The following is a 24,861-nucleotide window of genomic DNA, read 5'->3' on the forward strand; positions in this document are numbered from 1 at the left end:
CTCCATAGCAGAAATACACACCATGCAGCATGGAAGAAAATCCACAAATGACAGAACTAGGGCTCCTTAAATCCACTGTTCTGCCAACCATAACGCCGTAATTAAAACATTAGCTTACAAATGCACACACAGCCGTGACCAATAAACAGCGGGCTACAGCAGCCCTACAAAAAGCAGCCTTTGGGAACACACTGAGAGACTCCTGCGCCTCCCCATCAAGCACTTTGCAGCCCGAGGGGAGCTTGTCCCACATATTTTCCCGAAACAGCCCGGGTGCTGCCAGAGACAGTAGAATGTTTTAAAGCCGCTCTACTGGCATTCCACATTTAGAAAAGGTTCGATAAAAACGCCAGCCTGACTTCTGGTGAAAAACAAAGCTGTAGCCACAACTAGGTCACAACTTCCTGGGTGTCTGCAAAACACAAACAAAACAGAAGGTCGTGAGGGGGGATGGGCTTTTCAACTTTTTGAGAAGGGAACAGGATGTGTCTGTGATGCACGGGGCCTCATTAAGCAATTTATTTTTAGGTGAAAACGTAACAAGGAGTTAATGAATTAACAAATAACTGCTTTTCTGCTCATCTTCAAATTACAAAAACAGCACCACCATGTGGCAGCTGTCATAAATGCAGGTTTTAGCAATTAAGTGCCAGTGCTGAGCACCGGAGACCACTAAATCAAATTAAGCACTGATTAAATGGAACTTCTAGCTGCACTATGAACTTCACCCACAGACCCAAAACTGAACTTTGACCCTGCTTCTGACTTAATAGCGCTGTCTAGAGGGCATGTTCATACTTGGTTATGCTACACATTTGTGCAGCCACTGCAGACACTTCTGTTCGATGACAGAAAGCAGTTGTTGATGCTTCCAAGATATGATGTTCAGCGCTCATGCACAATGCACCACTCACAGAGTTAGTGTGTCTGTTACAAACAACTCAATCTAATTGAAGACTATCACTCCTCTCTCTCCTGCACTAGCACGCGCTGTCCAAGACATTGCATATGGCCCAGGCACACGTACACTAATATTGCTCTACTCACAAACAGTTTAATAATAAAAAGATGAGAATGTCATTGCTTTATCTATCATATTTGTATATACAAATCAGTGCCAAAGTATGAAGAAGTGGGTCTAAGTACTAAATCAGATGGCAAATACCATTTACTTCTCTGATCTACATATTAAAAGTCAGCTTTCTCACAACTGAAAGTTAATACTGCAGAATTTTTGCATGTAAGTGGCATGGCCATTACTGGTCTTATTTTCATATTAGAGACACTGTGAGGAGGTGAAGCAGGCCTTATCCTCTCATCATTTCTGACATACAAACCCACCTCTGAAATATTAAGGCACCGTTTGCATCTCATAACTGAATGTGCCATCACTCTTAGATTTCAGATTTACCATGGCAAGTGTTGTATGACGGCACACATCTGTACCTTCTAGCATTACTCTAATATTATCAACTCTTGCAAACTTCCTTACCTGGGGAATCAGTCTTAGACAGACAGAGAACATAGGGCTGAAAATATGTAATTCTGGCACATGATTGCAAATATGAGCGTACCGTTTTGATATATCAACCGACGCATTTTAGCAAGTCTTTGTATGAGAGATTGAGTGCTGGCTCTGCCTTTTAACTTGGTTTATTTAGAATATTACATCTCACCTGTTTCACTTTCAATGCACGGTACTAGTATATCAAGCTACACAATGCCCTGTGTTATGGCGTACGTATTCCTCATCATCATCTCTGTGGCAAGCAGCAACTATTTCTCCGAATCGTAAATTAAACTAAATATATAGAAAAAAGGGAGAAACAAATGTTCTACATATGCTAAGCCATCTAGTGCAAATATATATATATTGTTATCACGACTAGAATATCTAAAATGCCAGAGGTAGCTAAATCCTAAATTCTATTCAAGGACTTTAGTATTGACTAATATATTTTTTTTAGGTCAGAGATGCCTTCTGCAAGCGAGTGAGCGGAACAGTAAGTAAAAGGAATTATATTTTCTAGAAAATATATATATATTATAAGATAAGTAAGCTGTGTCCACCAAAATGCGTTGTCCTACGGGTGTTTTTGCCTATATAAACACTTCTCCCATATTCCGTGTTGCCGGTGCCTCTTTAGGGATTGAGGAAGAGCGGGTTTGAAGGGAATATATGTGTGTGTGTGTGTGTGGGTGTGTGTGCGTGTGTGTGTGTGTGTGTGTGTGTGTGTGTGTGTGTGTGTGTGTGTGTGTGTGTGTGTATATATATATATATATATATATATATATATATATATATTACCTACTGGTGGTCGCCAGTAGGTAGTTATAGTTAGGATCTACTTTCCATAGGAAATCCGCAACATTCTATTGGGAATAACTTTGGCGCCGGTGGACGAATCTTCGCGAATTTCTCCAAGAAAATGGCCTGCTCCTTCCCTGAAAGTTTGGGGGGGGGGTGATTCATCAAGCGGGGGCCGAGATAAAAGGGAGGTTCCAAAACGTGTTTTCCCCATGTTAATTTCCATAGGGCGGTCGACTTCACTTTTAGCCCGAACGGCTGAATGGATTTCCACCAAACTTGGCAAAATTGTAGGGACTGGTAGCCCGATGTGCCTTTGCTATGTCTCAAGATATGTGCTCCAGTGGATTTTGAGTAATTTAGGTTCCAAAAAATATATATATCTATGGCAGCGCCCCGGTACGCGCACCGGGGGAAGGGGGGTGCACCGGGCGCGCCACGCGACTTGCGCACGGAAAGCTGATTGGCTCTCGTGTGTCTGTAAACATTCTAAACAGTCCGGAGCGGCCGCCATCTTGTGTCTCGGTAGGATCGAGACACAAGAGGTGGCCAAAACAAAGGGGGAAATGACCATAAGGGGGCAGGGTAGACACCCCCTGACCCCCTAGGTTTGATGTGGGGGCTATAAAAGGGCCCCGCGGGGCAAAAATAAATTTTTTATTTTTTTCGTTTTGTGCGGGGGGAGCGCCCGGTACGCGCACCGGGGAGCGGACCGGGGAGCGTACCATGAGGAAAAAAGAATGTCAGAGTTTTTTAAAAATAAAGCCTTTTTTTATAAATTGGAGGTAGTTCTAAAAAGAACTGTTTTTCTATTCTGTTTGTTGTTTTATATATTTTTTAATGTTTTTTGAACATTTTGTACTTTTTTTGGCTTTGCAAAACAGTTTTATATTTTGTTTGTATTTTTTTAGGGGGAGAAACAAAAAAGGGAATTGAAACTGGCTCAACTGGAGCAAAAAACAAAAAACGGAAAAAATTACTTCTTTTTGGGGCACTTGTGATTGTCACCAGCAAGGACGATGAGCTTTACTCTCTTTTCACCATAGGCGATAAGCTTGCCACATTCAGTACAAGTGATTTTAAAATCAGCAAATCGTTGCTGAATACAAGGCATCATCTCTGATGTTTCTGGTCCCAATGAAGTGGGTTCGTTTCTTTGGGAGGTGGTCCTTGAAGACTGGGGGAGGTTACTGGCCAGTTCCCTGAGCTCTGCACGAGAATAGTTGTTAGGGTGCTTACGGATCATATGTCGAATCATGGTATTGTTACCCAAAGGAATACTTTTTGTTTGGGTTGCCCCTTGAGAGTTGTTCGTTACAGATTAGGCAAGTTACCTTGGCCGCATTCACTTTTTTCTTGCCCTCTGGGAGTGAAAAAAACTCCCATACAATGTGTGCCTTGGGCTTGTAAGGGGTATTTTGTTCAGGCAGCCATCTTCTCCCATCCTCCTCTTCCTCTTCCTCCTCTTCTAGACCACCAATGTACTGTTTTGGTGGTCCTCTTGGTGGTTGTGGTGGTGGTGGTGGTGGTGCAGATGCTCCAGCTGTTGCAGCTACAGTAGCCATTAGAAAGTACAAAATAGTTCTCTCTCTATTACTGAAACAGGTCTTCCTCAGTCAAAGGACAAAGTCAGAATAAGGAAAAAAGGTGGGTTCTTTCATCATTTGGAAAAGAAAAAGGCCTGAACCAATGAGAAGTGTTATTTTCAGGTCACAAGACCAGGGATTTCATCATTATGAAAGTAAAACTGTTCTGCACCAATTAAAAGTGTTATTTTCAGGTCACATGACCGACGCGCTTACGCGACGCGCCCCGGGTCGCGTCGCGTAAGCGCGTCGGAAGTTTACGTTGCGCGATCGTATTCGCTCAAGTGCTTCCGGGTGTGCTTACGCCGTGCGTATCACGCGGACGCGGCTACGCGATACGTCATGATCATGCTTTCGTTCGCGACATTGGCGCTAACAGGACGCTTCCCCGATTCGCGCACCGGGGCGCTTCAAACGACTACGCTCTCCGGGGCGCTCACCGGGGCTCGCCCCGGGAGCGCTCCAAGGTCAAAAATTAAAAAAAATGAGTGATGTCACTGACCAGGTCATGAATGATGTAATATGTGAAGTCATCAGCAGTGCATTACACGCGCAAGTTATAGTGAGTCCAACTAACTATATCGTGGAATTTCAATGGTTTTATGTCAGTAAAATTTGCAGCTAACTATAACTGGTGTGAAACCTATGGTTTTTTCAGTGAATATATATATATATATATATATATATATATATATATATATATATGTATCTATGTGATAAGTAGGGTACAGGCGTGTGCCCCATCTTGTGTATTACTGTAAAATACCTCCATAGTTGTTTATAAGTAAATATCAGACCTCTGTCCGGCTGGATATGTCAAAACAAATATAGTTACGATTAAGTCTATATTTATTGTTCTCAACTCCCTTCCTTCCGAGGGACCACTGTTGTTTAAAAGTAGAAAAGCTTTTCAGCAGTCGTAAACCTTGAGAGTGTGCAACCCCTAAACGGCTTCATACATCTGGCCTAATATTCTAATATTTAAACAACACTTTAACCAAGGCACTTTACATAGAACATATTTATGTAAATTCATTATTGCACAATTGAAAATCATACCTACTTACTAGTCTCAGAAGGATTAAAGGCTCATTTGACCTCTCAGAGGACTGAGCCATTGACCGACTGGTCCCATAAACGCCTCATATGAGCACTTAAATCACTGAGCTATTGTACTAGCTGTAAAAGATTTACTAAGATTTATGTAATCCAACTTTGAGCGAAATGGCATGCACAATTAAAACTTAGATAATGAACAATATTCCCCAGCTGAGAGAAAGAAGATACACAGACTTTTGATCTTGAAATATGCCTACTCACAACCATGTTGGTAAATTGGAAGTGCACAGTAACCACTGATCTTACAGGACAACACTGCCATAGTTGACACAGGTTAAGTAGAAGGTCTCCTTACTCCCACTGTGAACCACCAAGGAGAGATAATCCACTACACATGAAACATTCCCACAGGTGGGATGCAAGGTCACAAGACCCGTTACCCCTTTATGGAACAGCTCTGTGAGGAAAGTTAACCACCTTCAAGCAATTCTCCACACCAACGTGGCCCAGAATAAACTCTCCAGTGAATGAATCCTAACCACTAACTGATGGCTCCTCAACATGCCAAGCAACATAGTAAATGATGATGGCTGCACTATAAAAATACCCAATAGCATAACATAATCTGATATTTGACACAGCCATTAGTCTCTCTTCCAAGATCACTGTGGTACAATCTAGCTGTGCTTACCATCTGAGGCATAGCAGGTCAGTGTTTCTGCTTTTCAAACTTTTACAGAAACCCCTGGCCATCTTGGTCTCCATGGGCCTTCCACTGGACTGTGTTGCTTATCTTTCTGTAGGACTACCTCAATGTTGTCTACACAAATTACTGGTAGTCCAAGACTGAGCATCTTGCAGGATCATTGATGCCTGTTGGTTTAGTCATTTAGGGTTGTGCTAAAGGGCTCTGGGAAACTTCCATAGATAATGGATGTAGTACACAAAGCGTGAATTATTTAAGCATTTGAATAACCATTAAGGACAACAGTTCTGGTTCCTGCCATTGGCCTACAAGCCTGTGCCGTTTCAAGCCCCATGCTAGGCCCACTGCTACTGAATTTAACCCTGGGAGGATATTAATTTGATAAAAACCCAACTTTATCTAAAGAGCAGAATTACCTTCCTCCCTGCTGAAGGAAATACGGGGAGTGCATTGGTTTTCCACTCTAGCTCTTCCTGAAAGAACCTGCCCAGGAATGTGGAAGACAGACTCCAGGAGAGACCCCAAGGGTTAATGAAATCTTGGTTTGTTGTGGGCAGCTATCCACAGGGCAACCTGCCTTCTGTGCCACTGAGGTTTCATGCTGAAAGATGCCAGAACAGAGGAAACGTATTGCCCATTTGGAATCCCATGTGACTCATATTTTACTGTGGTGTGTCCTGGTCTGCTGGGGGCAGCCTGCAGTCTGAGCCTTTTCCCTGGTCCTCAGGTGGATGGCAAGGAGGGCCCCTGGAATCTAGAGAGTCTGCAAACAATATGAAGGCTTCCCAGGTAACTGATGGGGTACAGGGAGCACATTATAAACTTTTACCAATGTTGGGCCACCCCTACAGTTGGAGACTGGAGACTTAGTGGAAAAGGCAACATAGTGGCCCTCTTGATCTATAATATTGGTGGTACATTTGAACCACCTGCTCAGTGCACAACCAATATTTTAGGTGACACATGTCCCAGTTGTCTATTTACCACTAGACCTGGGTGGTGAACTCTGCTCCATTTGCAGAGTTTTCCGCACTCCACGGAGTACAGTAAGTTGGCGAGTAAAATACAATGCAAGACCACCTCCCTGCGAGATTTCTCAACACAGGCAGTTGCAGTTGGTAGAGACCGCCCGTATTACATAACCATCTGTCTGCATTGAGGAAGCTGCCGATCGAGTAGGAATATCCACTCAATCGGTAGAAAGAAGCAGCGCTCTCCTGTGCTGTGCATGGTGCAGTCCAGTGCGGGACATACACCCTGCGCTAAAAATCCATGCAAACGGCATGATCTAACTCACGCAGCCGCTTGCGGAGTTCCACTACACAATCTCGCCCAGGCCTATTCAGCACATACAGTGTAAGCTAAGGTTGTACGTTCAGTTCAATTATCTTTATCTTTTTGAAGTCAGCAGCAAAAATCAGTTTGTACATTACTTTTCAATAAACATAAATATTATTAGTAGCTCAAAATAGCATTGACCATCTTAAAAATGAATAGAAGCCCAATGGAACACTCTTTATTTGTGTAATCAAATGCAGCACCAAAACAAATTGATTTTTAAAAGGTTTTCTCTGTCTTGAACAAATACATTGTTCTTCACTTTCCAAATCTGGACTCTTTGCAGCCGGACCCAGATCCTCCTTGATGCACTTCACAGCCTACTCTCATCCTTTATTCCAAGACACTGCAAGCACTTTACTTGAGACAGGGGGGACAGACATATTTAATCAAATATAAGCCCTAAATTTGCTGCATCCCTTGTTATAACAGCCATTTGCTAGCCACAATCTTCTAATGAGAGGGCCACCGCCTCATAAAGCGCTACTCCTGTTTTTATTCTTCTTGTATATTTAAAAGCGCTCTCCCTGTTTTACTCATCATGTACATTTGTGCAATGCTGGCCAGAACATGGAGACATGTTTTATGCTATATGTTGTTGTTTACCACATAGTGGTATGTTCCACCCTTTTACGATTTTAACAAATCAAATAAAAGTATTTCTACACATTCCAAATCTGAAATATGGTTCTAAGTGCGTGGCAAAATCTGCATCAGCTTCTTATAGTACAATGGTACTACAAAGGCAGTGAATGGATTGTGAGTTTGTTATTAAAATATTTATTAAAAAATCTAAAATGATTTATAAGTTACTTATGAACTATGTTAATGCAGTGATATCACTCAATGTTTTCTCAATTTCTGGGTCGGTGCAAACTGTTTCATGTAAAAGGAACTGAAGCAAAATCTACTTGATTGGTCTCTTATTACATACGCAACAAAAAGTATGTTATGTTTTTGCACCACATTCCTAGCTGGATTGGTGGCTCACTGCACTTATGCATCCTTTGCAGAGATGTGTTTTGATCGATTTAGTAAGAGGGTGACATTCTGCCAGCTCCACTCATCCTTTCATCCTTCCGGGGTCGATAAAACAAGTACTTAAGTACCTTTGATTTAAGATGCAGGAACTATTGGTCAAAGGTGCCAAAAGACCATCTGTCTGAATGCATACTCTACAAATACACTTGTTATGTTATTAGTGCTGGCAAGATGCCTCAGTGAGTTGAATGAACATTACTCATATCTGATGTTATAGGTAGCTGATAAGACCTAATCGGCTGCCTCTAATTTTTCGAAGATTTGTAAAATGAACACTATTAAAGTGGGTGATAAGATGTCTCTTAGAAGTTGTGACAATGCTATATAAAACCAATTATTAATTTGATTTTTATATTGTTTGAGATATGAGCTAATGTTTATTTACTTTGATTTTGTTTCTTGCAGACATCTACTATGTCCACATCTGAAGCCCAAACCAAAATGTCCTACAGCAGCTCGCTGAAGAAGTAAAAATGAAAGGTTGGTATCAGATCGTATTATTTGAGGAGTAGCTAAGCAATATAATGAAAATGGCTTACCTTTTCCAAGGCAGAAGAACTTTTGTGAAGTGAACGAAATATCAGAATGGGCAAAGATCCAGTTCACAGCTCCCTGATGGCATGTTCCGGAAGCTGGCCTGTCGGAGTTAGGACAACAGCCTCCCTGGGCGGCGGTTCCTCTAAAAGCACTGGGGGCCATATTATCAACGGCGATAACATTATCGCGGCTTTAGCGGCATGAAGCTGGCTCTAAAGCAGCAATGAGGGGCTTGATAATATGCCCTTGTGGATTCCCATAGAAGCCCAGGTTTACACCAGAACCTGGGCTTCTATGGGAATTCACAAACGCATAATATCAAGCCCCTTATTGACACTTTAGCGGCAGTTTCCGGCCACTAAAGCGGCGATAATGTTTATCAACGCTCTTGATAATTTGGCCTTTGATTGCCTGTGGGCTGGTGGGTATCTCTACATATGACGGCAGTAGTCCGTCAGTGTGGTGTATATAATTTGCTCTTCCACCCTGACGGCTGGGTGGCCAGCCCACAAAACTCTAAATCGGCCTGATGCAACATTCGAGGTTAAAAGATGGTCCAAATCCAATCTGTTTTCTTCAGCAGAAATATTACCATATAAAGGCCACCCATGTGTTCTGAATGCCTGCGTTGTTTTATTAACTTTTTCATTTTGAACATGTTAGAAACATTTATATAGCAAACGATACCCTTTATTGTTTTAGAGTGGAACTTTAAAAAACATCAAAAACATCTAGGAATCAGAACAGCAACTAAAAAAAACATCTGGGAATAAAATAGTGGAAGCATGAATAACAAATTCAAAAAAGGTAAAATAACAGCAGCAGTTCAACTGAGGATAAAGATAGGTATATCGATGTGAATACCTCAATAACTGAGTGCAGGGCATACACTGTTTGAGAGGCGATATATTAGGGTTTAATTTGTAAAAAAATAAGTTCCAGGGCTCTAGTCAGGAGGCCTCTGCAACTTGCATCACCCATTGCCAGTGTTGCCAATTACAGTACCTACACAACTACTAACCAGCATACTACTACAAGTGTCTATTCCAGGCCCACAAAGCTATAAAATTGCGTGTGTTACAGGTATTAGTTGTTTTTAATGCATACTGACTTAATAAACAATTTCTTCTCTGTTCATCTTTAAATTGTACAAACAGTGCCACTATGTGGCAGCTTTCATAAGTACCGGTTTCGACAATTAAGTGCTGGTACTGACCACCGGAAACCACCGGCTCAAATTAAGCACTGCAATAAATCAATAGTGGGAGAGAACTCCCTTATTAGCGTGTTAGCATAAAACTGCCATTAAGGGAAAATGATTAGTATTGCTGAATTTAGGAATGTCAACTTTCAAGGTGTAAGTGCCCTTTTCACATCAAAGTCAGTTGGCCAGTATGGGCAGATATCCTTTCCACCAACTATAAATGTCACAGTGGGTGTGAAAAGAAGAGTTAACTGTTTTCCTGCCCACCCGTCTATTTCTGGCACGAGAGCCAATAAATTGCTAGGCAGAGGGTCTCTAATGAACAGTAATGTGAATCATGTATCCCTCATTATGGAGACAGGGACTTTCTGGATCCCTTCCTGAGTAACTGTCGAAGCACAGTTTGGATTGAGCACTGCTTTGAGTGGGAAGAAAATGGATGTCAAGTAATAAGTCCTTCTGTCTTGATAGAACTATTCAGTGTAAGTGTTCCAAAAATCAGATAGAGGCCGGTACATCCTGATTTCTTAGAAAGCTGATTTGGAACAAAGAAAATGTCACTATGCTGGCAACATAAGATTTCAGTGGCTTATTTACAAGCCCCTTGCGCCTCCGGTGCATCACTTTTTGTGATGCTCTGGCGACGCCGGAACCTGCCCCATATTTAGCAGGCAGCACTAATCCACTTGTTTTGGCTAAATGCTGCCTTGTAAATATTTTTCCCTTAAACACAGTTTTCTGCATTAATGGGGCATGCTATGGGTGTTTCTAGGGGGGTTCCCAGCAACATCCATGGCTTTTTGACACTGCCCCAGATTTACGAGGAATCATAACTCTGAGGCAGCATAAAAAATGTACACCTCCCAAGGGTAGGCTTAAGGGAGGCACAACCAGGAGAAATATCTTTCTTTCTCCTCATTTTTCCTTTTTATAAAAGGGTGATGGTGGCTACTTGAAGGGCTTTGTGTTTGGATCTTGAAAGTATAACGGTCTGTGCTGGTGTAGAGCCTTTGTTCCAGGTTATTGCCCAGGCTACCATGATTTGTATTGGCATCTGCTTTCTGATTTGTTGAAATTGTATTCCACCCATTCTGTACGACTGGATTTTTTGCCTTTTGGATTACCCGATTTTGGACTTTTGACTGAGTATCACTACATGTGCCTCACCGACGGTAATCACAAGGAAAATGGACTATGCGTGTTTATTGCCAGTGTCCACCTTTTCAGATATGGCCGCTGTGACACAGCAAGGGTAAGGGGCATTTCACTGGTTACAGGTAAACACGTGCACACAGATACAGAGACCAGGTCTGAGTCATGTTTAAAGAGCTACTTAAGTGGGTGACACAATCAGTGCTGCAGGCAAACTAGTAGCATTTAATTTGCAGACCATGGGCAAATGTAGTGTACTTTACCTAGAACTTACAGGTAAATTAAATATGCCAATTGTGGATAAACCAAACAAACTATGTTTAAAGTGGAGATCACAAGCATTTTAGCATTGGTTAGCAGTGGTAAAGTGTACAATGTGTTAAGGCCCAAAACAATTTGTTCAGAAAACTTAGGAGAAGGAAGACAAAAGGTGTTTTTGGTGACACTATAGAAAGGGCTACTTCCAATACCTCCCCACACAAAGGGAGCAATTAACAGTGCTTCACTCAGCTCCTGAGGAGGAAAGGGGTGGTGGCTGAAGGATTTGCATCCATGTTGATGTGGCATTTAAAACCCCTTGTCCAGCCTTAAACTCTCCTTTTCTTACATATACGTCCCCTAAGGATCTGCATCAATCTCTCAGCTATCACACTGTACCCGGGATGGGCCTGCCCAAGCCCACTACACAAAGGAGGGAGCCCAGACCTCTGAAGCCAACAAAGGGGGGGGGGGGGGGGGGGGGGGGGCTCCCCTTTACAAATGTGGGGAGAAAGTCCCTAGCAGTGATATGAGCGAGGGGTGGACCTAAGGCCCCCAGAGAAGATGTGACTAGTGACTCCTGGATGACACCATTTTGAACTGTCCTAGCTTGCTGTGCAGGAAAGTTGAAACAGGGGTAGAGAGTGGCATGGCACCTTAGGATTGGACACGGGTGCCTGCCTTCTGTAACTTTAAACTCCCCCTAAAAATCTCTTGCACAAAGGGGAGGCTCTCTCTTGCCTGGTTATTTCTCTGTGCTTCACTGCTGTATCCTGGGTTGCCATGGACAACTGGAAGGAAGAACCCCCTGATGCCCACAAAGGACTAAAGACTCTGCCCAGTTGACCCCAGGACCAGTGGATCTGCCCAAGGGCCAGTGATGCTGCCTCCTTACAACCCCCCAGAGGACCCGTTGGGGTAAAGCTCTGGACTTATGCACCCAAAGGCAAAGACACAGATGAAGGCTAGCACAGGGAGCCACGAGAACCAACTCCCTGAGGACAACACTGCTTTGGAGGTGAGTAGGTTTGCTGGTGCTGCCACTGGTGCCACCAGGAGTAAAATGAACCAAGGGTCCAAAAATTGGCCCAACGGGGTCCTATTGTGCCATTTTAAAGAATGTGACCTTTGACGTCTTTTTAACCAGCTGAGTGCGTGGGACTCCACCACTGTTTCTTACCTTACCTCAAATGTGGGCCAGGGCCCAGGAGTCGGTGCAATATTTATTAATTAATTTTATTCCTCAGGGAGGGGGCAGGCTTGGGGCCCCTCCCTGGACTCCCTATTGGCCCTGGGACCCCATCCCCTGGGACAATTTTACTGAAGGGGGGCTGGCACCACATACCCACCCCCCACGAAGCAAAAGATGATGGGGCAGTGTCACTGCCCCCGTCCCCATTTGCGCTGACTTCATCCCTGCTCACCGTGTCTGGGGGGAGCGGTGCGGCCACTGCGAAGGCTGCACCCTACCCACAGGAGCGGGCAGGGAGAGAAATGCTACATGCTCCCACTGCTGCGCACAGAGGGGCAGGCCATGCGAGAGCTGGTGGGGCAGCAATGGGTGGGCCCCCTCTACTGCCTCCCACCTGCTGGAGGCATAGTGGTGCCTGGGTGGTACCAGGTACCCCCCTCAAAAAACAAAATTAAGACGGGGAGAACCGCGCAATGCAATGTGGCAAAAACAATGCAGTGGCTCTTCCCAGCACAGTGGGAGAGCCGTTCATCAAATATGCACTCCTCTTAGAGGAGCGCCCCATAATGCCCTGTCGTTCTCTTCAGTTTATTTGTATTTTCCTGATTTCTCTTTACTATCAGTGACCCCAGGAGGGCAGGGGCACCAACAACAAAATCAAGGGAGCATCGGGGGGCTGCAGAAGTGCAGCATCTCCCCCATAAAGAGATTTTGTAATGGATGTTATGTTATGTTATGTTAAGTGCTCTTTTATAGCACTCGACTTCACCCGGGGCATCTCGGCGCTTGCCTAGCACTATTTCTGAGGATGAGGGAAAGAAAAGGTGAAAGTTTTAGAATAAAAAGCCTTTCAGCTGTTTCCTGAAGATGCTGTAGGTCTCCATTTTGCGCAGATAGTCAGGATTGTATTACAATATTAATTGTTAGAAACATATTAAACATTATAAATACATATATATACACATACACCAATAACATGGAAATACAAATAAAATATATAAATAATAAAATAAAATATTAAAATATTTTTTATCTTTTTAAAAAACATTTTACACTACATCAACTGAAAGATTAGAGAAAATATTGGATAGCGGAGGGGTAAAAATTACTATTCCCACTCCAGTGAGCGCAACAGTAGGGAAAGTGTTGGATAGCGTAGGGGTAAAAATTATTATTCCCAACCCAGAGAGTTCAACCGTATGGAAAGGGTTGGATAGCGGAGAGGAATAATTTACTATTCACACTCCAGTAAAATAATTACAAATTATTAACAAACAAAAATTAATTTTATAAGATGTACCTCCCACCATATTCCCCTATAAATTACACCACCAATATTGTAAAACATAACACTATTAACATAGTTAATCAATTATTAATTAATTATTTGAAATTACCAAACAATTTTTTTAAAAATTAATAATCATTCAATTCACACAATTAACAGTATAAATCAATATAAAATACATTTTATAATAAAACATATAAAAATATAGAAATTAAACTACTTCCCAGCCTACTCCCATATCAATACACAACCCGTTCTTAAAAAAATCACACAAATAACATAATTAATAAGTAATTAATAATTATTAATATCCAATTATTAAATAATTAACACAATATAATTTACCACAATATGCAATATAATTTTTTGAAAACATAAATATTTAAAAATATAAATAAATAAATTATTATTAAATTACTTCCCACCCTACTCCCCTATAAAACCACAACATGCTCCTAATTAATAAGTAATTAATAAATGATTAACCATAATTAACTATATAACATAATAAATACATAATTATTAAATAGAAATTATTTCTTAATTAATTATAATTAAATTTCTTCCCACCCTATTCCCCTATAAACCCACAACCCGCTCCTAAAAAAATAACCCAATTAAGATATTTACAAAATAATTAAGAATAATTAACAACTAATTAATAACGAATTAATAATAATTTAATTACCACAATTAACAATATAAAGGGGTTGATTCCGATTCGGGAAACAAATCCGTACGACGACTTGTATTCGTAGCCGTTTCCGTACGAATTGTACAAATCCGTCCGAATCGCGTAGTACGATCCGTAGGTAAAAAATACGTCTGAATCATTGCGAACCGTACGAAAACCAAGGCTGAATCCGTACGACACAGACCCTCACAGTGAACCGTACGAATCGTAAACATGCCGTACGACCCGACAAGTACAATCCGGACCGGGGAATGAGTACGCGATTCGGACGGAAAACATCACGTAGAAGCAATTCGTATGGAGAGCCACCCAATCACATACGCACCGTACCCCTAAACTCAAGGGGTGTACGCACGGGGTGTTCGCACCGTACACCTACGACCTTGGGGGTACCAACCGTACCCCTAGGCAACGTACACCCACAATCAAGGGCTGTACGCACGGGACATACGCACCATACCCCTGAAATCCAGGGGTGTATGCACCGTACCCGGCGGGGGCCGTTTCGTACGTATTTCGAGTCAAAATCTGCTTTTCCGGACGTTTTCAGCTCCCGTAGAAAAAGAGTCGTACGGAGTGTTGTCCAGAAGAATCGTACTTGCTGGGTCAGAAAATGCTGCTGCGATCCGTACGGACATTGCGTACTGGGTGTTCCGAATGCGATCCATGCGGGTTATTGAGTCGTACGGTGTTTGGTACAATTCGTACGGAGAACTGCTTTGGGTGCACATCGTACTACATCCTGCATACAGGGATGGTTCGGAATACGATTCGTACAGGAAATGTGCTCCATACGGCTATTCGGACAGAATTTTACCGAATCGGAATCGGCCCCAAAATATTGAATATATAAATATAAATTAATAAAAATAAGTCATTAATTAATTAATTATAATTAAATTACATCCCACCCTATTTTCCAATAAACCCACAACCCGCTACGGAACTAAATCGCAAAATTTAATTAAAAAGAATTAATAATTTCAAAAAATTATTTTTGAATGTACTATAATTAAATTACTTCCCACCCTATTTCCCTATAAACCCACAAACTGCTACAGAACTAAAATGCAAAATTTAATTAAAAATTATCAATAATTTCTAAAAATTATTATTCCATTTACTATAATTAAATTACTTTCCACCCTATTCCCCCATAAACCCACAACCCGCTACGGAACTAAAACGCAAAATTTACTTTTAAAAAAATGAATAACTTCTAAAAATGTGATACATATATTTTAAAAAAAATACAATACTTAACAAAAATTATAGAACACATACATTTAAAATACATACTAAAATACATAACACAAATATAAACATCAATATTAATAACAACAATATTTTTACAAACTATGGGGCAGATGTATCATTACCATCATTTGCGATTCCCAAATAGCGATTTTTTAGAAATCGCTATTTGGGAATTGCAAATTGGGATGTATGTAGAAATTCGCTATTTTTTAGCGATTTCTTAAAATTCCTTAATTGCGATTAGCAATTAAGGAATAATTTCCCATTCATTTCTAAGGGCCAGGAGGCCCATAGGAATAAATCGGAAGTTATTCTCAATTTGCGATTCGCAATTTGCTAATCGCAAATTGAGAATAATTTCAAGGGTGCAGGGGTGTTCAAAGGACACCCTGTTGCACCCCTGAAATATGCATGGGTGCACATGTGGCGCACATACATGCCCTAAGGGCATGTATGTGCGTCACATGGCACTTTGAAAAATGCAAAAATTTGCATTTTTGAAGTAATTTGCAATTTACCACCAACTAGAAGTTGGTGGTAATTTGCGATTCCTTAAGGGCATTTTGCTAATTCTTTTTTGCTGCATACATTGCATTTAAGGAATAGCAAAATTTGCGATCCCTTAAATGCAAATGCAAAATAAGGAATCGCTAATTTTGCGATTCCTTATTTTGCACCAGATTTTGCTTCCTACATTCCATTTAGCAAATTCGCATTCGCAAAGGCGAATGCGAATTTGCTTGATACATCTGGCCCTATATTACTGACTTTGATATTAACAAAAACAATATTTCTTATCTTCTTGTCGATATTCAGGTCACCAATATTCTTGATGTCGATATTCTGTCCCTTCGATATTTCCAACTCAATATTTTTGTAGATCGAAAAGAAAACCTCGATAATATGTCTGTACTCCAATATGACTGATGTAGATGAGCAGAGAGGACCCCAAACGATTGAGATGATCCATCTTCCTACAGGATATGGACTTTACAGTGGAACACAGATGATGACTACCACCAGGAAAAGGGTTAGTTACTCATCACATTTTGTCTGGAAGGGGCCCATGTAAGGAAATGCCTCTTTTTGCATATTCACCCTCACATTTGTGGACTGAGGCTGCTGGTTTATTAACTCTGAGAGTGCACTGAGGCCTACTAACCAGACCTCAGTGCCAGTGTTCTAACCATTTACAAAGTGTATGTCGAAGGACTGACATATAGGTTCCTAGAATAAGGTATCCAAGGTACCTAGGGCATGTAAGGAAGGTCTATTGAGACCTAAGGCAGGGAGTTGTATATGATTAAGTAGGGTAAGTAATTTTATAGATGTTTTTACAGCAACACTTCTAAATTGTTGTTTAGCTGTGGATGAGTTAGTAGCGCGATTGGCAAACACAGGGCTACAGGTTAACTTATGAATGGGACTACCTAGCTGGATACTGTAAAGTATCAAATTCATTATGGCATTAAAACTGACGATGCCAAGGTCGAATGTAATAGAAACACAAAGATAGGGGTAAGCCCAAAAGACCCTACTATCCCTGTGCAGAGAAAACTGAACTCAAAACAAAATGATATAAAGTGGGGACTAATAATAATGCCATAAGTCCATCCCATTTAGTATAGACTTGTTGTGTTTTATTAGTCCCCACTTTATACCTTTTTGGTTTTTGAGTTCAGGTCAAATTAATGTCACTATTAAAGACATACAACTTTTAGAAAGTTGCTACCCTGTGACTCATTTTTCCCAGTGGCCTCACACTGTCCCTGGCCAACAGATAGCATTCTGCCCACCTTGGGAGTAGTGTGAATGACTTCCAGGCTCCCGAACAATAGCAGCCTGCAAACAGGGTGAGGTGTTACCTGCCGTTCGCAGGAAGCTATCCAGGGTGTTGGCCCAAAAGTTTAGATTCAAAGGTGAAGACACTGTTTGTGGGCAAATGGAGTTAGCACTCCTGAGGGATTGCCCTTTGTTCAGGTAGATGGGCTGGAGACAGGGAGAGAGGGAAGACCAGTTCAAGTTCAAGTTCAAGCTCGGGAATTTGTATAGCGCACTACTCACCCAGAGGGTCTCAAGGCGCTTGAGGAAGGAGTTCGTTATTTGTCGAATAGCGAGGTTTTAAGTTCTTTTCTGAAGGAGATGTGGTTTTGAGTAAGGCAGAGGTGAGTGGGGAGTGAGTTTTAGGTGTCCGGCGATGTGATCTTGTCGCGGGATGTCCAATATGAGTCTCGCTGATGCGTTTTGGATGCGTTGGAGTTTTTTCTGTAATTTTGCTGTGATTCCGGCGTATAGTGTGTTACCATAATCCAGTCGACTTGTGACCAGTGCGTGGGTGACAGTCTTTCTTGTCTCGAGGGGGATCCAGCGGAAGATCTTTTTGAGAATGCGAAGTACGTTGAAGCAGGAGGATGAGACTGCGTTGACTTGTCTGGACATCGAAAGAGAGGAGTCTAGGAAGAAGCCAATGTTACGTGCGTGATCTGTGGGTGCTGTGCCCAGAGCGGAAGGCCACCAAGAGTCGTCCCAGGCAGAGGGGGAAGGTCCTAGGGTGAGCACCTCCGTTTTGTCTGAGTTGAGTTTTAGGCAGCTCTGTTTCATCCATTCGGCTACTTCATGCCTTCGTGAAGATTGGTTTTGGCGGTGTTAGGGTCTTTGGTGAGGGAAAGGATTAACTGGGTGTCGTCGGCGTAAGAGATGATGTTGAGGTTGTGTTGGCGCGCAATGGATGCGAGTGGGCTCATGTAAACGTTGAAGAGGGTGGGACTGAGTGATGATCCTTGTGGTACTCCACAAATGACTTCAGTGGCCTCTAAGTTGAATGGGGGAAGTCGGACTCTTTGAGTTCTACCGGCGAGGAATGAGATGAACCAGCCCAAGGCTTTTCCATGTATGCCGATGTTGCTGAGGCGTTGTATACGGGTGCTGTGGCAGACTGTGTCGAAAGCGGCGGAGAGGTCGAGTAGAATGAGCGCCGCTGTTTCTCCGTTATCCAGTAGTGTTCGGATGTCGTCTGTCGCTGCAATGAGGGCGGTTTCGGTGCTGTGTTTGGCTCGAAATCCGGATTGAGAGGGATCGAGGGAGTTGTTGGATTCAAGGAAGGCAGCGAGCTGGCTGTTGACGGCTTTCTCAATGACTTTGGCGGGGAAAGGGGGGAGGGATATGGGTCGGTAGTTTTTACGTTCAGAGGGGTCTGCTGTGGGTTTCTTCAAGAGGGCACTGAGTTCGGCGTGTTTCCAGCTTTCTGGGAAGGTGGCAGAGTTGAACGAGCAGTTGATGACATCACGGAGATGGGGTGCGATGATGGAGTCAGCTTTGTTGAAGATGCGGTCGGGGCAGGGGTCGGTTGGCGAGCCAGAGTGGATTGAGTTCATTAGGCGGATGGTGTCTTCAGTGGTGATTGGGTTCCAGGCACTGAGGTTGTTAGTTGGCGGTGTAGGATCTGAGGGTGGTGGGGAGGGTTGATAGCTGGGAGTGTTCTCGAAGCTGTTGTGAATGTCAGCGATTTTGTTGTAGAAGAAGGATGATAACGCATCGCAGAGGTCTTGGGAGGGAGTGATGCCGTTAGATGCTGCGGTGGGGTTGGTGAATTCTTTGACGATGTTGAAAAGTTCCTTGCTGTTGTGGGTGTTGTTGTCGAGACGATCCTTGAATGCTGATTTCTTGGTGGATCGGATCAGTTGGTGGTGTTTGCGGGTGGCTGCCTTGAGGGTAGCCATATTGTCGGTGGTTGGGTTTTTTCTCCATGTTTTCTCCAGGGTGCGGCATAGCTTCTTGGATTTTTTAAGGTCATTATTGAACCAGGGGGCCTTTTTGCTGCCTGATTTGATCTGGTGCTTTTTCAGGGGTGCTAATTCATCAGCACTGTGGGTGATCCATTGCTTGAGATTGGTGGCCGCTTGGTTTGGGTCCAGTGAGAGGGTGGGAGGGTTTTGGTTGAGTGAGGTGAGTAGTTGGTCGGAGGTGATTTTGTTCCAGTTTCTCCGAGGAATAGGTTGTGGGCGGTTGTGGGTCAAGGTGGTTTTGTAGCTTAAGTGAACACAGCTGTGGTCCATCCAATGGAGAGCTGTGGTGCGATCGAAGGAAATGTGCTTGCTGGAGGTGAAGTTGGTGTCGAGCGTGTGTCCGGCTATATGGGTGGGGGTGTCGACAAGTTGTTTGAGTCCGAGATTGGCCAGGTTGTCCAGAAGGGTGGAGGTGTTGCTGTTGTGTTTGTTTTCAAGGTGGTAGTTGAGGTCTCCTAAAAGAATGTAGTTCTCGGAGGCAAGGGCATGAGGGCTGACGAAGTCAGTGATGTCATCGCTGAATTGGGTGCGGGTTCCTGGAGGTCTGTAGGTGAGGGTGCCTCTAAGTGTGGTCCTAGAGTCGGTGTGGATCTGAAAGTGGAGATGTTCGGCGTTTGCAAGATTATCGTCGGAGCTGGTCGTGATTTTGATGGTGTTCCTATGAATGATGGCGATGCCTCCTCCTGTTTGATTGGTGCGGTCTTTTCGGATGATCTTGTAAGCGTCCGGTATGGCTATGGCGATGTCGGGTGCTGATGATGTGTTCATCCATGTTTCCGTAAGGAAGGCGATGTCCGGTGACGCAGTGTCGAGTAGGTCCCAGAGTTCAGTTGCGTGTCTGTGGACTGAGCGGGTGTTCAGCAGGATGCACTTCAGGTGGTTAGAGTCGGAGCTGTGTATGGAGGAAGTGGATTTGGTGAGGGTCCTGAAGCAGTTGAACTTGCAGGAGAGGCAGGCGAATGGGCCGTGGGTACGTCCTGGGGTGGCTTCGCAACATTGTGGTGTGCGTCCGGGTTGAGGGCGAGGAGAGTTGCGGAATCATATGTGAATCTAGTGGGCTGGGTACGGCGGGGACCAGGGGGTATGGTGCTGGGCGCGGTCCAGGCGCGGACGGGCGTAGACGGGCTTACCTTTGGCGCACCTTCGGCGCATGGGGCGCGACCGCTGCGCATGAACGCTGCGCGCAAGTGCATCTGTCATAAATGGATGGTGGAAGGGGAAGGGCGAGGGGGGGTCAGCTGGGAGGCGGGAGCGGGGTGGAGCTCAGGGCAGGGAGGCACAAACAATAACAAACCAACAAAATGGCGGCAATCGGGTAATTGAACAGGACTGGGGTCCGATCGGCAGTGCCTCTAATACAAATGGCAGTGGAGTTGGCAATGAGTGACCAGTGACCAAACAGTTTCCCCATTGGCATGTAGCCCACAGTCAGCCACATCTCTAGGGTGGGCAACCAAGCTCCTGGCATCCAAGAACGTTTACCAACATCTTGAGAGGGGACAGACAGAATAGTGCACTATGGCATTGATCGATGCCACACATAGCTGGAACGTCGTCACTAAGAGGGTGGAGACCTGGTAGCCCATAGACTACTGACAGCATCATCCCTCCAGGGCACGTTCTGGTAATAAATATAGTACCCTGAACCTTAGATAACATCATAACTGGAAGAAGTACTGCCCTGACATCCCCTGGACTGCACAAAGCGAGGCTGCATTGTCTGCTGGACTGCACCTTCTTCCCCTTGAGCTAGCGAAGAGAGGACCATGCCTGTGGCTCCTGGCTCAGGGAAAAGTCATGCTACAGTCCCTGACCAAAGGACTGATTCAAAGGAACAGTGAGTAGACCCCCTTGAACCCCCAGCAGGGTCAGCACAACTGAAGTATCTCACATCGGCAAATTGGTAGCCACTATGGGAGATATGTTTCTAACTGCTGCTGGGAACCCCAAGAGACCGATCCTCACCAGTTAAAAGTTGCATCTGAGTCAGCCAGACCAGGGAGTGCCATGTGAGTTCAGAGGGACATCAACTCCCACCAAAGGATATCCCTGGGACCACTGTACAGGGAGACCAGTAGCCCAGCTTCAGCTGTCTTTCTATGGGCTCAAAGACTCCTTTGAGGAACCCTGACCTCTGTGGCCAAAGTCCCTCCGCCTGATCCAGAATAACTACAAAGGCACCCCTGTCAACCACACAGTACCCAGAGCATCCTTGAGCATTTTCGTCCCCTGTATCCACATCATCAGGACCACTCCATTGAAGTATATTGTGGTAGTGCTGTAAAGTTTGGCATTGGTCTGGAAAATGCTCTGGTGGGCTGGTAACCATCCAGATGTAACCCATTAGCACTCCAGACCTTCTCCCTGTCAGATTTGATTGCCCAAGCTGGGCTGTAATAGCCTAACTAATTTTTATAAACTTTTCAAAAGTTTCGGTACTTTACAATTGCCAAAGTTTGCTTGTGGTCAGATTAAAAATTACATTGTCTTTAGAAATCTGTATCTCCGGAACCCTCCAGTGGATTTTGCTTATCTAGGATTTTGAAAATGTATAAAAATATACTCTTTTCTTATAAGTTGATGTTGTGTTTCTTTTGTGTTGTGTGGCTTTCTTATTTTGTTGTACAGTACTGTTAGATGCTTTTCACTAGTTCCTTTATTCAAGTCTTGCTGCTCGAAGCCATACCTACAGAGGGTTAGCTTAAAGTTGTGCAAACGAGCCTGACTGGACCCAAGACAGTTTTTGCTGGTGTATTCCATGGTGAGGTTCACAGCCATACCATATAATACACCAAAAACCTCTAATATGACTAAACATTGTGCCAATGGTTAATCAAAGAAACACGCACACACAAAATCAGTGCTACACGCTCATGCTAATTGCCTATTCATATATCATTGATTTCAGTAGTAATATCTAAAATCAGCCATTTACCTTTCAGACATTAAAGTCCTACATTACCACGTTTGCAAGTAGCAGGTGCTATTATTAACTCATTTGCACACTTTTCTTCAGTCTTCTATGGATGATGCAGGCATAGTGAGATTAAAATAAGTGATTGTCATGTTAAATGCAAGGTACCACTTGCTATCATGCCTTCTCTGGTGTAAAGGTGGAGAATGACTATCTCTGCCTTCTGTAAACTTTAGACTAAGCCTTTCATCATGAGATAGGACCAAATATAGTTTTATAGCACAACTGGCACCTGCTGCTAATCAAAGAAAATGTGAGTTTGCAGAGCCCAGCAGTAAGTTATGTGAATCCCAACCAATGACGAGTTTCTTCCCCTGAAACCTTTCAGAAACTCAGTGATATGAAAGTTTATAAATATTACTTAATTTAGCTGAAATTCTAATTTTGAAATTGAATTGTATTTTGTATTTGAAACTCCAAAATAACTCAAGTAAAAATGTAAACATTTGGATGTAGTTCAATTTGTGGGTGAGTGCCAATGATCTACTGGACAGGTGATGCACTTTTTCCTTCTTCTTGTTGGGATTATTGTCTGTTTGTGATTCTGGACTACCTCCAAGGAGATAGACTTCAGATAAGGGGATATGCAATATTATTTTGATATTATTCTTCCTTCTTTTCCTTAAATGTTCTTTCAAGTTAAACCCATGACTCACTGTTTACCTACTACTGAATGACCATTTCTAATGTATGTAGCAATCATTTGACCATTTGCCTCTGTTTCTTTCCCTTCAGGAGGAAATATTTCCCTGGCAGGGCGCATTTCTTTCTTGCCCATTAAAGCTCAGTTGTTCCATCAGCTGTCAGAGAAATAAGTATCACAGCACAGCATCACCTGATGAACAATTCACCTCAACCATACTGCAACAGTGGCATGATCAGACTCACTGTTGTCCTCTAAGAAGGGTGTTTGATAGTGGCATCTAGCCCGGTGTTAGAGAAACCTATGAGCACTAGCAGTAATTACTGGATCTATCGAAGAAACAGCGTGGCAATAAAAATATTCCTTATGTGTACGATTGTCATTGTCAATAGTTTGCATTATGCTGTTAACTCACCATACATCGAAAGGATGAAAAATCTGTGTACTACTAGTGACAAAATATAATTAAACTATACTAATGTTCTAATTGACTGGTGCACTGGTGTGTACAAGGTGGCAACGTACCTTACATGTTCTCTGAGGATATTTCTAAGTAGTGAATGTTCCTTCTTTTCAATAAATATTCTTAAAAGAACCAAAAACTTAAATCCACTTTTGGTCCGACAGTGGAGCGATGTCAATCAATGTTTTTTTTCTACTTACAGGGTAAAACTCACTATTGTGAAGGGGTCCTGCTTGTATCTTTACTCCAATTTAAAACAAATTCTTGGTCAAGTAGGAATATAAAGTTGCTCAGTATCAAGGAAGCAACCCTTCCTATCAGTCCGAAGGTGACAGAATCCTTCTGCTTTTGTCGTTTTTAGTTATTTATACGACGGTTATGTTATACATGCAAACAAGTTCAATTTGTTTAAGGTCTTTCATATTCAACAGAAAATAATCGTAAAAGAAAGAAAATGTTAATTACTGATCCACAATATAGCATAAAAAGGAATATGTTTTTTAATTAAGACATTAACGATCAATATTAATCAATTAACTAGTATTCAATAGCTCTTGACTCCAAACTGGCTGTACCCTTCTCCTGGGTGAAAAATGCTATTCCATAAGTTTTGAAGAAATGCAACTGTGGACACTCTTTTTAGGAGAAAATTTGAAAATATTATACTCTCAAAAAAGAGAGAGAGGTCTATCATTCTTACTATTGCATCCTCCCATAGGTTACACACCTAACACTTAGTGATGTAGTGAGACACATCTTTCAAATTCTCTTATACTACTTCAGGTATGTAGAGGAGATTTCTCTTTTTGGAAATGAAACATCACCCACATTTTGTGGCATGCTTCATCAGTGGGCTTTTACCCATGTTCAGAAATTAGACAACATTACCATAGGTTGAGTTTTAGTAGAGTCTATTACCAAAAAGTGTAATGTTCCTCATGGGAAGTCATTATTGACTGGATGGTTATCATATAGTTATTTTGAAGGGCCTTAGTCAACGTTGTCAAATCTTGAAGATTATTGTTAGTGTCCATTGATTGCATCTGCTATATATTTTTAGAAATAATTTTAATAGTAAATAACAATAAGAAGTGAGTGTGGATATTGCAGTTTCTTCTAAAACTATTCATAGATCCATATATTGAACACATTGTTTAGTGTAAGGAAATGATTGGAAGGAACTGATGGAAGTCCCAAGTAAATTGTCTTACCCTCAGCTAAACTTGTTTTTTTTCTAAATGTGAATATCCATTCTACCACTTTTCTTTAACTATGTGTAACTGTGGCTGTATTTGAATACATGTAAACCACAAATAAGAAGGAGTTTGTAGATTATTCTGAATTATTTTTCTTCATTTTGTAAATATGGTAATAGA

At 42.6% G+C, this 24,861-nt stretch overlaps 1 protein-coding gene across 1 annotated transcript in view; it reads left to right on the plus strand.

Annotated features, from left to right (window-relative positions):
• The window catches only part of LOC147662640 (adhesion G protein-coupled receptor F3-like), a 93,640-nt gene extending 70,175 nt beyond the window's left edge, over positions 1 to 23,465 (plus strand). Inside the window, exons 7-9 of the mRNA XM_086951029.1 lie at positions 1,968 to 2,003; positions 8,444 to 8,518; positions 23,115 to 23,465. Of these exons, the coding sequence (XP_086807155.1) occupies positions 1,968 to 2,003; positions 8,444 to 8,509 (102 nt within the window). The 3' untranslated portion in view covers positions 8,510 to 8,518; positions 23,115 to 23,465. The remainder of the gene's footprint in view (positions 1 to 1,967; positions 2,004 to 8,443; positions 8,519 to 23,114) is intronic.
• Positions 23,466 to 24,861: the final 1,396 nt, after the last annotated feature.

Source organism: Lissotriton vulgaris, unplaced genomic scaffold (assembly GCF_964263255.1).
Source record: "Lissotriton vulgaris unplaced genomic scaffold, aLisVul1.2 SCAFFOLD_1792, whole genome shotgun sequence".
In the NCBI taxonomy this organism is placed as follows: domain Eukaryota; kingdom Metazoa; phylum Chordata; class Amphibia; order Caudata; family Salamandridae; genus Lissotriton; species Lissotriton vulgaris.